The 12,480-nt window shown below is 49.2% G+C and overlaps 1 protein-coding gene across 1 annotated transcript in view; it reads left to right on the forward strand.

Annotated features, from left to right (window-relative positions):
• The window catches only part of SLC15A5 (solute carrier family 15 member 5), a 138,417-nt gene that overhangs the window by 7,975 nt on the left and 117,962 nt on the right, over positions 1–12,480 (forward strand). Inside the window, exon 2 of the mRNA XM_077263027.1 lies at positions 4,979–5,201. Coding sequence (XP_077119142.1) covers positions 4,979–5,201 — 223 coding nt within the window. The remainder of the gene's footprint in view (positions 1–4,978; positions 5,202–12,480) is intronic.

Raw genomic sequence — 12,480 nt, forward strand, 5'->3', positions numbered from 1 at the left:
CAGGAGAACGAGTGTTCTCCAGCATAAGAACACCCAAGAGACACAAGTAGTTCTACAAAAGAATAAAGTAATGGCTGAGTCACATTCTGTCCTTAATCCTATAGAAATGTTGTGGAAGCAGCTGAAGCAAGAAGTTCATGAAGAAAACCACCATTAAGAGTTATGAAGCTGATTTATACAGAGGAACAGGCTAAAATTCCTCCATCTGTTGTGCAGGAATAATCAGCGATTACTGGAGAAGTTTAGATGCCGTTATTGTTGTACAAGGTCATACTGAGAGCGAGGGTTCACATACTTTTACCGATCACAGAAATGTGTCATTTGGGAGCTTTTTCCTCATTTAAAAATGTCAGAGTAAAAGATTTTTTACTTCATTTGTTTTATAGTAATAATTTTATTTCCACAGCACCAACATATTCTTGCATTTGGGTTCAGTGTGATGGACCCTGTAGTTGGGATTCAGTGTGATTGACCCTGTAGTTGAGGGTCAGTGTGATGGACCCTGTAGTTGAGGTTCAGTGTGATGGACCCTGTAGTTGAGGTTCAGTGTGATGGACCCTGTAGTTGGGGATCAGTGTGATGGACCCTCTAGTTGGGATTCAGTGTGATGAACCCTGTAGTTGAGGTTCAGTGTGATGGACCCTGTAATTGGGGGTCAGTGTGATGGACCCTGTAGTTGAGATGCAGTGCATTGGACCCTCTAGTTGGGATTCAGTGTGATGGACCCTGTAGTTGGGGGTCAGTGTGATGGACCCTGTAGTTGGGGGTCAGTGTGATGGACCCTGTAGTTGAGATGCAGTGCATTGGACCCTCTAGTTGGGATTCAGTGTGATGGAACCTGTGGTTGAGGTGCAGTGTGATGGACTCTGTAGTTGGCTGTCAGTGTGATGGACCCTGTAGTTGAGGTGCAGTGTGATGGACCCTGTAGTTGAGGTTCAGTGTGATGGACCCTGTAGTTGAGGTTCAGTGTGATGGACCCTGTAGTTGGGGATCAGTGTGATGGACCCTCTAGTTGGGATTCAGTGTGATGAACCCTGTAGTTGAGGTTCAGTGTGATGGACCCTGTAATTGGGGGTCAGTGTGATGGACCCTGTAGTTGAGATGCAGTGCATTGGACCCTCTAGTTGGGATTCAGTGTGATGGACCCTGTAGTTGGGGGTCAGTGTGATGGACCCTGTAGTTGGGGGTCAGTGTGATGGACCCTGTAGTTGAGATGCAGTGCATTGCACCCTCTAGTTGGGATTCAGTGTGATGGAACCTGTGGTTGAGGTGCAGTGTGATGGACTCTGTAGTTGGCTGTCAGTGTGATGGACCCTGTAGTTGAGATGCAGTGCATTGGACCCTCTAGTTGGGATTCAGTGTGATGGACCCTGTGGTTGAGGTGCAGTGTGATGGACTCTGTAGTTGGGGGTCAGTGTGATGGACCCTGTAGTTGAGATGCAGTGCATTGGACCCTCTTGTTGGGATTCAGTGTGACGGACCCTGCGGTTGAGGTGCAGTGTGATAGACCCTTTAATTAGGGGTCAGTGTGATGGACCCTGAGGATGAAGTGCAGTGTGATGGAACCTGTGGTTGGGGTTTAGGTCTGCTGGACCCTTTAGTTGGGGTTCTGTGTGATAGACCCTTCTGTTGAGGTGCAGTGAGATGGACACTGTAGTTGGGGGTCAGTGTGATGGACCCTGTAGTTGGGGGTCAGTGTGATGGACCCTGTAGTTGAGGTGCAGTGCATTGGACTCTTTAGTTGGGATTCAGTGTGATGGACCCTGCGGTTGAGGTGCAGTGTGATAGATCCTTTAATTAGGGGTCAGTGTGATAGACCCTGAGGATGAAGTGCAGTGTGATGGAACCTGTGGTTGGGGTTTAGGTCTGCTGGACCCTTTAGTTGAGGTTCTGTGTGATAGACCCTGCTGTTGAGGTGCAGTGAGACAGACACTGTAGTTGGAGGTCAGTGTGATGGACCCTGTAGTTGGGGTCAGCGTGATGGATCCTGTAGTTAGGGTTCAGTGTGATGAACCCTGTAGTTGGGAGTCAGTGTGATAGACCCTGTATTTGGGGTACTGTGTGATGAACCCTGTAGTTGGGGGTCAGTTTGATAGACCCTGTATTTGGGGTACTGTGTGATGGACCCTGTAGTTGGGGGTCAGTGTGACAGACCCTGGATTTGGGGTACTGTGTGATGGACCCTGTAGTTGGTGGTCAGAGTGTTGGTTCCTGTAGTTTGGGGTTAGTGTGATGGACCCTGTAGTTGGTGGTCAGAGTGATGGTTCCTGTAGTTGGGGGTCAGTGTGATGTTTCCTGTAGTTGGGGGTCAGTGTGATGGATTCTGTAGTTAGGATTCAGTGTGGACCCTGTAGTTGGGGGTCAGTGTGATAGACCCTGTATTTGGGGTACTGTGTAATAGACCCTGTAGTTGGTGGTCAGAGTGATGGTTCCTGTAGTTTGGGGTTAGTGTGATGTTTCTTGTAGTTGGGGGTCAGTGTGATGGTTCCTGTATTTGGGGGTCAGTGTGATGGACCCTGTAGTTGGGGGTCAGTGTGATGGACGCTGTAGTTGGGGTTCCGTGTGGTGGACCCTGGATTTGGGGTACTGTGTGATGGTTCCTGTAGTTGGGGGTCAGTGTGATAGTTCCTGTTGTTGGGGATCAGTGTGATGTTTCCTGTAGTTGGGGGTCAGTGTGATGGATTCTGTAGTTAGGATTCAGTGTGGACCCTGTAGTTGGGGGTCAGTGTGATAGACCCTGTATTTGGGGTACTGTGTAATAGACCCTGTAGTTGGTGGTCAGAGTGATGGTTCCTGTAGTTTGGGGTTAGTGTGATGTTTCTTGTAGTTGGGGTTCTGTGTGATAAACCCTGTGACTGAAGTACAGTATGATGAACCCTGTAGTTGGGAGTCAGTGTGATGGACCCTGTAGTTGGGGATCAGTGTGATGAACCCTGTAGTTGGGGGTGAGTATGATGGACCCTGTAGTTGGGTTTCAGTGTGATGGACCCTGTAGTTGGGGTTCAGTGTGATGGACCCTGTAGTTGGGCTCCAGTGTGATGGACCCTGTAGTTGAGGTTCAGTGTGATGTACTCTGTAGTTAGGGTTCTGTGTGATAGACCCTGTGACTGAAGTACAGTGTGATGAACCCGGTAGTTGGGGGTCAGTATGATGGACCCTGTAGTTGGGGGTCAGTGTGATGAACCCTGTGGTTGGGGATCAGTATGATGGACCCTGTAGTTGGAGGTCAGTGTGATGAACCCTGTAGTTGGGGATCAGTGTCATGGTTCCTGTAGTTAGGGTTCAATGTGATGGACCCTGTAGTTGGGGTTCAGTGTGATGGACCCTGTAGTTGGGGATCAGTGTGATGGTTCCTGTAGTTGGGGATCAGTGTGATGATTCCAATAGTTAGGGTTCAGTGTGATGGACCCTGCAGTTGGGTTTCAGTGTGATGGTTCCTGTAGTTGGGGGTCAGTGTGATAGACCCTGTAGTTGGGGTTCTGTGTGATTTACCCTGTGGTTGAGGTACAGTGTGATGGACCCTGTAGTTGGGGGTCAGTGTGGTATGGACCCTGTAGTTGGGGTTCAGTGTGATGGACCATGTGGTTGAGGTACAGTGTGATGGATCCTGTAGATGGGGGTCAGTGTGATGGACCCTGTAGTTGGGGTTCAGTGTGATGGACCATGTGGTTGAGGTACAGTGTTGTGAACCCTGTAGTTGGGGTTCAGTGTAATGGACCCTGTAGTTGGGGATCAGTGTGATGAAACCTGTAGTTGGGGATCAGTATGATGGACCCTGTAGTTGAGGTGCAGTGTGTTGAACCCTGTATTTGGGGGTTCAGTGTGATGGACCCTGTAGTTGGGGGTCAGTGTGATGGACCCTGTAGTTGAGGTCCAGTGTGATGGACCCTGTAGTTGGGGGTCAGTGTGATGGACCCTGTAGTTGAGGTCCAGTGTGATGGACCCTGTAGTTGGGGGTCAGTGTGATGGACCCTGTAGTTGAGGTCCAGTGTGATGGATCCTGTAGTTGGGGTTCAGTGTGTTGAACCCTGTAGTAGGGGATCAGTGTGATGGACCCTGTAGTAGGGGATCAGTGTGATGGACCCTGTAGTTGAGGTCCAGTGTGATGGACCCTTTAGTTGGGGTTCAGTGTGTTTAACCCTGTAGTTGGGGATCAGTGTGATGGACCCTGTAGTTGAGGTCCAGTGTGATGGACCCTGTAGTTGGGGTTCAGTGTGTTGATCCCTGTAGTTGGAGATCAGTGTGATGGACCCTGTAGTAGGGGATCAGTGTGATGGACCCTGTAGTTGAGGTCCAGTGTGATGGACCCTGTAGTTGGGGTTCAGTGTGTTTAACCCTGTAGTTGGGGATCAGTGTGATGGACCCTGTAGTTGGGGTTCAGTGTGATGGACCCTGTAGTTGGGGTTCAGTGTGATGGACCCTGTAGTTGGGGTTCAGTGTGATGGACCCTGTAGTTGGGTTTCAGTGTGATGGACCCTGTAGTTGGGGTTCAGTATGTTGATCCCTGTAGTCGGTGTTCAGTTTGTTGACCCCTTTAGTTGGGGTTCAGTGTGGTGGACCCTGTAGTTGGGTTTCAGTGTGCTGGACCCTGTAGTTGGGGTTCAGTTTGTTGACCCCTTTAGTTGGGGTTCAGTGTGGTGGACCCTGTAGTTGGGTTTCAGTGTGATGGACCCTGTAGCTGAGGGTCAGTGTGATGGACCCTGTAGTTGAGTTCCAGTGTGATGGACCCTATAGTTGGGGTTCAGTGTGTTGATCTCTGTAGTCGGTGTTCAGTTTGTTGACCCCTTTAGTTGGGGTTCAGTGTGGTGGACCCTGTAGTTGGGTTTCAGTGTGCTGGACCCTGTAGTTGGGGTTCAGTGTGATGGACCCTGTAGTTGGGTTTCAATATGAAGGACCCTGTATTTGGTGTGTTTGTGGGTCGTGTTTGGTACCTGTGGGTGCGGGTACTATTGCTCCTGACATTTGTTTTTGCCCCCAGGTACAGCCCTGCTGCCTGTAGTTGCCTTCCCCTTCGAGGACTTCTACTTAGACAGGCATCACATCGCGCACACCTTGGCTCGGAGGGACCAGACTCTGCTGTTCTATGCTGGACTCTTAATGGCATCCATTGGAACTGGCGGGATCCGGGCCATTGTTTGCCCGTTAAGTGCCTACGGTCTGCGGGGTTACAGACAGAAGGAACTGATGTCATTTTTCAACTGGTTAGTAATCATGTGATATATTATGCTGCGCCACGGCCACTGTACACGCCATCACAGCTCTCATTCTTGGGGTGTTCTGCTCATCATCCTGGTCGTGGCTTGTAGGAACAGAGATATGGCCACAGGTTATGTAGGGTGACATGGAAGCCATGGAGCAGGTCACACCCGGTGACACCACAGTCAGGAGCAGTGGTCATTGCTCACTGAGAAGCGGCATTTCTAGAAAGTCTTCCTGGGGCCACCCACACCGATGGCTTCTAGTTCATGGAGACCCCAAAAGAGGAACCATCCGCTCCATGCCAGGGCATGAAAGGGGCCACCCGGTGCCTGTGTGATATCAGCGAGGAGGGCAGATCTGTGCTCCTCATACCGGTTATGTGCCCACATGCCATTAACCTGTTCATATACAGTGGGTACAGAAGGTATTCAGACCCCTTTAAATGTTTCACTCTTTGTTTCATTGCAGCCATTTGGTAACTTCAAAAAAGTTCATTTTTTCCCAATAATGTGCACTCTGCACCCCATCTTGACTGAAAAAAACAGAAATGTAGTAATTTTTTGCAAATTTATTAAAAAAGAAAAACTGAAATATAATATAATAATTTTATTTATATAGCGCTAACATATTCCGCAGCGCTTTACATTATAGAGGGGACTTGTACAGACAATAGAAATTACAGCATAACAAACAGATCAAAACAGATACCAGGAGGAATGAGGGCCCTGCTGCTCGCAAGCTACATCCTATGAGGAAAAGGGGAGACACGAGAGGTGGATGGTAACAATTGCTTTAGTTGTTCGGACCAGCCATAGTGTAAGGCTCGGGTGTTCATGTAAAGCTGCATGAACCAGTTAACTGCCTAAGTATGTAGCAGTACAGACACAGAGGCTATTAACTGCATAAAGTGTATGAGAACATGATGGAGGAACGTGATTATGTGTTTTTTTTGTTTTGTTTTTTTTTATTAGGCCACACAGGGATAGTTAGGTTAATGCGTTGAGGCGGTAGGCCAATCTGAACAAATGAGTTTTTAGGGCACGCTTAAAACTGTGGGGATTGGGGATTAATCGTATTAACCTGGGTAGTGCATTCCAAAGAATCGGCGCAGCACGTGTAAAGTCTTGTAGATGGGAGTGGGAGGTTCTGATTATTGAGGATGCTAACCTGAGGTCATTAGCAGAATGGAGACCACAGGTAGGGTGGTAGGCTGAGACCAGGGAGGAGATGTAGGGTGGTGCTGAGCCATGGAGAGCACGAGTAGGGTGGTAGACTGAGACCAGGGAGGAGATGTAGGGTGGTGCTGAGCCATGGAGAGCACAGGTAGGGTGGTAGGCTGAGACCAGGGAGGAGATGTAGGATGGGGCTGAGCCATTAGAGCATGGGTAGGGTGGTAGGCTGAGACCAGGGAGGAGATGTAGGATGGTGCTGACCCATGGAGAGCACGGGTAGGGTAGTAGACTGAGACCAGGGAGGAGATGTAGGGCAGTGCTGAGCCATGGAGAGCACGGGTAGGGTGGTAGGCTGAGACCAGGGAGAAGATGTAGGGTGGTACTGAGCCATGGAGAACATGGGTAGGGTGGTAGGCTGAGACCAGGGAGGAGATGTAGGGTGGTGCTGAGCCATGGAGAGCACGGGTAGAGTGGTAGGCTGAGACCAGGGAGAAGATGTAGAGCGGTGCTGAGCCATGGAGAACATGGGTAGGGTGGTAGGCTGAGACCAGGGAGGAGATGTAGGGTGGTGCTGAGCCATGGAGAGCACGGGTAGGGTGGTAGGCTGAGACCAGGGAGAAGATGTAGAGCGGTGCTGAGCCATGGAGAACATGGGTAGGGTGGTAGGCTGAGACCAGGGAGGAGATGTAGGGTGCTGCTGAGCCATGGAGAGCACGGGTAGGGTGGTAGGCTGAGACCAGGGAGGAGATGTAGGGTGGTGCTGAGCCATGGAGAGCACAGGTAAAGGGGTAGGTTGAGACCTGAGAGGAGATGCAGGGTGCTGCTGAGCCATGAAGAGCACGGGTAGGGTAGTAGGCTGAGACTAGGGAGGAGATGTAGGGTGGTGCTGAGCCATGGAGAGCACGGGTAGGGTGGTAGGCTGAGACCAGGGAGGAGATGTAGGGCGGTGCTGAGCCATGGAGAGCACGGGTAGGGTGGTAGGCTGAGACCAGGGAGGAGATGTAGGGTGGTGCTGAGCCATGGAGAGCACGGGTAGGGTGGTAGGCTGAGACCAGGGAGGAGATGTAGGGTGGTGCTGAGCCATGGAGAGCACAGGTAGGGTGGTAGACTGAGACCAGGGAGGAGATGTAGGGTGGTGCTGAGCCATGGAGTGCTTTGTAGACGAGGGTAATAAGTTTGTACTGGATTCTGGAGTGGATGGGTAACCAGTGTAATGACTGGCACAAGGTAGAGGCATCCGTGTAACGATTGGTGAGGAATATGATCCTGGCAGCAGCATTCAGGACAGATTGGAGCGGGGAGAGTTTGGTAAGAAGTAGGCTGATTATTAGAGAGTTACAATAGTCCAGACGAGAATGAATGAGTGAAACAGTAAGAGTTTTTGCAGAGTGGAAAGTAAGAAAAGGGTAAATTCCAGAAATGTTCTTGAGATGCAGATAAGAAGAGCTAGCCAGTGATCGGATGTGGGGGTGAATGAAAGCTCGGAATCAAGGATCACCCCAAGGCAGCGGGCATGTTGCTTGGGAGCAATGGTGGCACCACACACGGAGATGGCACTGTCAGGCAAAGGTAGGTTAGTAGAGGGAGTAAACACAAGGAGTTCGGTTTTTGACAGGCTCAGTTTCAGATAGAGGGAGGACATGATGTTAGAGACAGCAGTAAGACAATCACTGGTTGTTTCTAAAAAGGCAGGCGTGAGATCAGGAGAAGAAGTGTATAATTGGGTGTCGTCAGCATAGAGATGGTACCGGAACCCAAATCTACTGATTGTTTGCCCAATAGGGGGTATATAAAGAGAAGAGGAGGGAGCCTAGGACTGATCCTTGAGGAACCCCAACAGTAAGGGGAAGGTGAGAGGAGGAGGAACCAGCAAAAGATACAGTGAAGGAGCGGTCAGAGAGATAGGAGGAGAACCAGGAGAGAATGGTGTCCTTGAGGCCGACGGAGCGGAGCATAGTGAGGAGGAGCTGATGATCCACAGTATCAAATGCTGCGGAGAGATCCAAGAGAATTAGCATGGAGTAGTGACCATTAGATTTAGCTGTTAGTAGGTCATTAGAGACTTTAGTGAGGGCAGTTTCAGTAGAGTGTAAAGAGCGGAAGCCAGATTGTAAAGGGTGGAGAAGAGAGTTATCTGAGAGATAGAGAATAAGACGGGAGTGGACCAGGCACATGGTCATAAGTATTCAGACCCTTTGCTCAATATTGAGTAGAAGCACCCTGTCACAAACTTAGTCAGGAACCTGCAGCTCTCTGGAGCCCCCTTACCCTGCTGGCCAATAAGGGTATTGACAGAGGATAAGAAAATGAGCGCAGCTGCTCTAATTTATGTTGAATAGTTGAATATTGTGGCACGTGATGTGACGGGATGTATATATACTACCGGTTCCTGATGGGAACATATATACACCATGATCCAGTCAACACCAAGTCTCAAACACCACATAAATACGAAAACTATGCTGCCACCACTGACCTCTTATAGGTGGGTCGGTCACCCGTTTGGTAGCGTGACAGGTATGACGCATCGATAAATGGGAGGAGAGATCCCACAGAAATGATCCAGTACCACAGCATGGTGTTCAGCGGTCTCTGGCTCTGAATGCAGGCCAAAGATGGACTTTCTTGTCTTATGATTTGGACATAAAACTAAGAACTCGCACTTTGCTGACCTCCCACATATGGGCTGTTTTCTGGGAGGTACACCTATATTGGAAAATTATCAATAACCCCTTTTCTTCATATCTTTGACCTGGAAGCTCGCAGGCCAACGATATTGGCATTATTTTTTTCCCCTGCAATTTTACCATTTTTTAGAGTCCACACACGGTATGTCTGTGATTTGCTGGTGGACAGAAATTCATTTCCCAGGTTTCTGATAGCCCTAAATGCACCTAAACACTGCCATGCATAACCCCAAGTGCCCAGATTCTGGAAATCTAATTTTCATGTTTCTGGGATTAATGTGTATTATTGAATTTGACTTTGAGTGTTTTGCCTAGAAGACAAAGAGATTTTTGAAGGGAAAATGCATTCAGCTTTGCTAATGCCGGCAGGCAATAAAACTCAGCATTCCAAATGAAGGGAGGGTGGAAATTCACAGAGAGAGAGAGGCTCTATGTAGGATTTGGTCCTACAGAAACCAATGGTGGGAGCAGTAGGTCAGTTCTGGTTGTGCCCCAGAACAATGGAAAATAATGTATATCTTCCTGACACCCTTTTGAGCTAGTACAGCCATGAGTCTTCTTGGGAATGATGCAACAAGTTTTCACACCTGGATTTGGGGATCCTCGGCCATTCTTCCTTGCAGATCCTCTCCAGTTCCGTCAGGTTAGATGGTGAACGTTGGTGGACAGCCATTTTCAGGTCTTTCCTGAGATGCTCAATTGGGCTTAGGTCAGGGCTCTGGCTGGGCCAGTCAAGAATGGTCACAGAGTTGTTCTGAAGCCACTCCTTTCTTATTAATAATAATATAATAATAATCTTTATTTATATAGCGCCAACATATTCCGCAGCGCTTTACAGTTTAACAGTTTCAAACACAACAGTCATAGGTAACAATGTTAACAATACAGCAATAAAGCAAAATAAGACGACCCTGCTCGTGAGAGCTTACAATCTACAATGAGGTGGGGAGATACAAAGTACAGGTGTGTATTTACAATGATGGTCCAGCCATCTTCAGGGGGTGGGGGGTAGGTGAGATAGTGAATGGGCTACACACACACACAAACATAAAATGACTGATTAGGGAACGCGATAGGCCGCTCTGAACAAATGAGTTTTGAGTGAGCGCCTAAAACTATGCAAGTTGTGGATGGTCCTAATATCTTGGGGTAGAGCATTCCAGAGGATTGGCGCAGCACGGGAGAAGTCTTGGAGTCGGGAGTGGGAGGTACGGATTAGTGCAGAGGTTAGTCGAAAGTCGTTTGCAGAGCGCAGCGGTCGGCTAGGCCGATAGACAGAAATGAGGGAGGAGATGTAAGGGGGTGCCGCACTGTGGAGAGCTTTGTGGGTGAGAACAAGTACTTTGAATTGTATCCTGTAATGAATGGGCAGCCAGTGTAATGACTGGCGAAGAGCGGACACGTCCGAGTAACGATTAGCCAGATGGACGACCCTGGCTGCTGCATTAAGGATAGACTGGAGAGGGGAAAGTCGCATGTGGGGGAGGCCAATTAAAAGAGAGTTACAGTAGTCCAGACGGGAATGGATTAGGGCGACAGTGAGAGTTTTTGTTGTCTCCATGGTGAGAAAAGGGCGGATTCTAGAGATGTTCTTTAGGTGTAAGCGGCACGAGCGGGCAAGAGATTGTATGTGGGAGGTGAAGGAGAGATCGGAGTCAAACATGACACCCAGACAGCGTGCCTGCTGCCGGGGTGTTATTATGGTGCCACCCACAGAGAGGGAAATGTCAGATTTAGGGAGGTTAGTAGAAGGCGGGAGCAGAAGAAGTTCAGTTTTGGAGAGGTTGAGCTTCAGATAGAGAGCGGACATGATGTTAGAGACTGCAGACAGACAGTCAGTGGCGTTCTGTAGTACAGCGGGGGTAAGGTCAGGGGCTGACGTGTATAGTTGTGTGTCATCAGCATAAAGATGGTACTGAAAGCCAAATCTGCTGATGGTCTGTCCAATTGGGGCCGTGTAGAGGGAGAAGAGAAGGGGGCCAAGGACTGAGCCCTGAGGTACCCCGACAGTGAGAGGAAGAGGAGATGAAGTGGAGCCGGAGAACAGAACACTGAAGGAGCGTTCAGAAAGATAGGAAGAGAACCAGGAGAGAGCAGTGTCCTTAATGCCCAGTGACTGGAGCCTAGAGAGTAGAAGAGGGTGGTCAACAGTGTCAAAAGCTGCAGAAAGATCGAGGAGAATGAGCAGAGAGTGGTCACCGTTACATTTTGCTGTCAGAAGGTCATTGGTCACCTTGATGAGTGCAGTTTCTGTTGAATGTAGGGGGCGGAACCCGGACTGTGAAGGGTCTAGGAGGGAATGAGTGGAGAGGTAACGGGTAAGGCGGGAGTAGACTAGGCGCTCCAGGAGTTTTGAGATGAAGGGTAGATTGGAGACCGGTCTGTAGTTGTTTGCACATGATGGGTCAAGGGTGGGTTTTTTTTAGTAATGGAGTAATGATAGAGTGTTTGAAGGAGGAGGGGAAAATGCCAGAGGAGAGGGAGAGATTAAAGATTGCAGTTAGGTGAGTTGTGACGACTGGAGAGAGAGACTGGAGGAGGTGTGAGGGAATGGGGTCGGTGGTGCATGTAGTCGGACGAGAAGAGGAGAGGAGCTTGGAGACTTCTTCTGTGATGGGATCGAATGTGGAGAGTGAGCCAGGGGAGATGCAGGGAGGAATGGGAGTCATTGCACTTGGTGTCTGGGAGCGGATTTCCTGACGGATGTTATCTATTTTCTCTATAAAGTGGGAGGCCAGGTCATCAGCACAAATGTCTGTGATAGGGTCTTGTGCTTTTGGCCTGAGGAGGGAGTGAAATGTGTCAAAAAGTTTCTTGGGGTTGTTGGATAGTGAGGAGATCAGGGTGGTGAAGTAGGTCTGTTTGGCAAGGTGAAGGGCAGAGTTATAGGTCCTTAACATAAATTTGAAGTGCAAGAAGTCTTCTGGGGTGCGAGTTTTCCTCCATAAGCGTTCAGCACACCTGGAGCATCGCTGGAGGAATCGGGTTTGCGATGTGAGCCAGGGCTGTTTCACTCTGTGTTTGGAGGTTCTGAAGGTGAGGGGAGCTACTTGGTCTAGGGTGCTTCTAAGAGTGTCGTTGAAGTAATGTACAGCCAGATCAGGACAGGGACAAGAGGAGACTGGGGACAGTGATGAGTGTAAGGAGTCTGAAAGTGTGTGAGGATTAATAGCATGTAGATTTCTGAATGTGTGGTAGGTAGGAGAGTGCTGGGGTGGGCGAGGAATTGTGAGTGTGAAGGAGAGAATGTTGTGGTCAGAGAATAGGTCATTGTCTTGTTGGAAGGTGAGGTCTGAGGCAAGTCTGAGGTCCAGAGTACTCTGGAAGAGATTTTCATCCAGGATATCTCTGTACTTGGCCGCTGTAGTGAAATATGTATATATCTATATGTGTGTAGTGACATATGTCTAGGGTTATATGTG

This window comes from Ranitomeya variabilis, chromosome 5 (assembly GCF_051348905.1).
Source record: "Ranitomeya variabilis isolate aRanVar5 chromosome 5, aRanVar5.hap1, whole genome shotgun sequence".
NCBI classification, from domain to species: Eukaryota; Metazoa; Chordata; class Amphibia; order Anura; family Dendrobatidae; genus Ranitomeya; species Ranitomeya variabilis.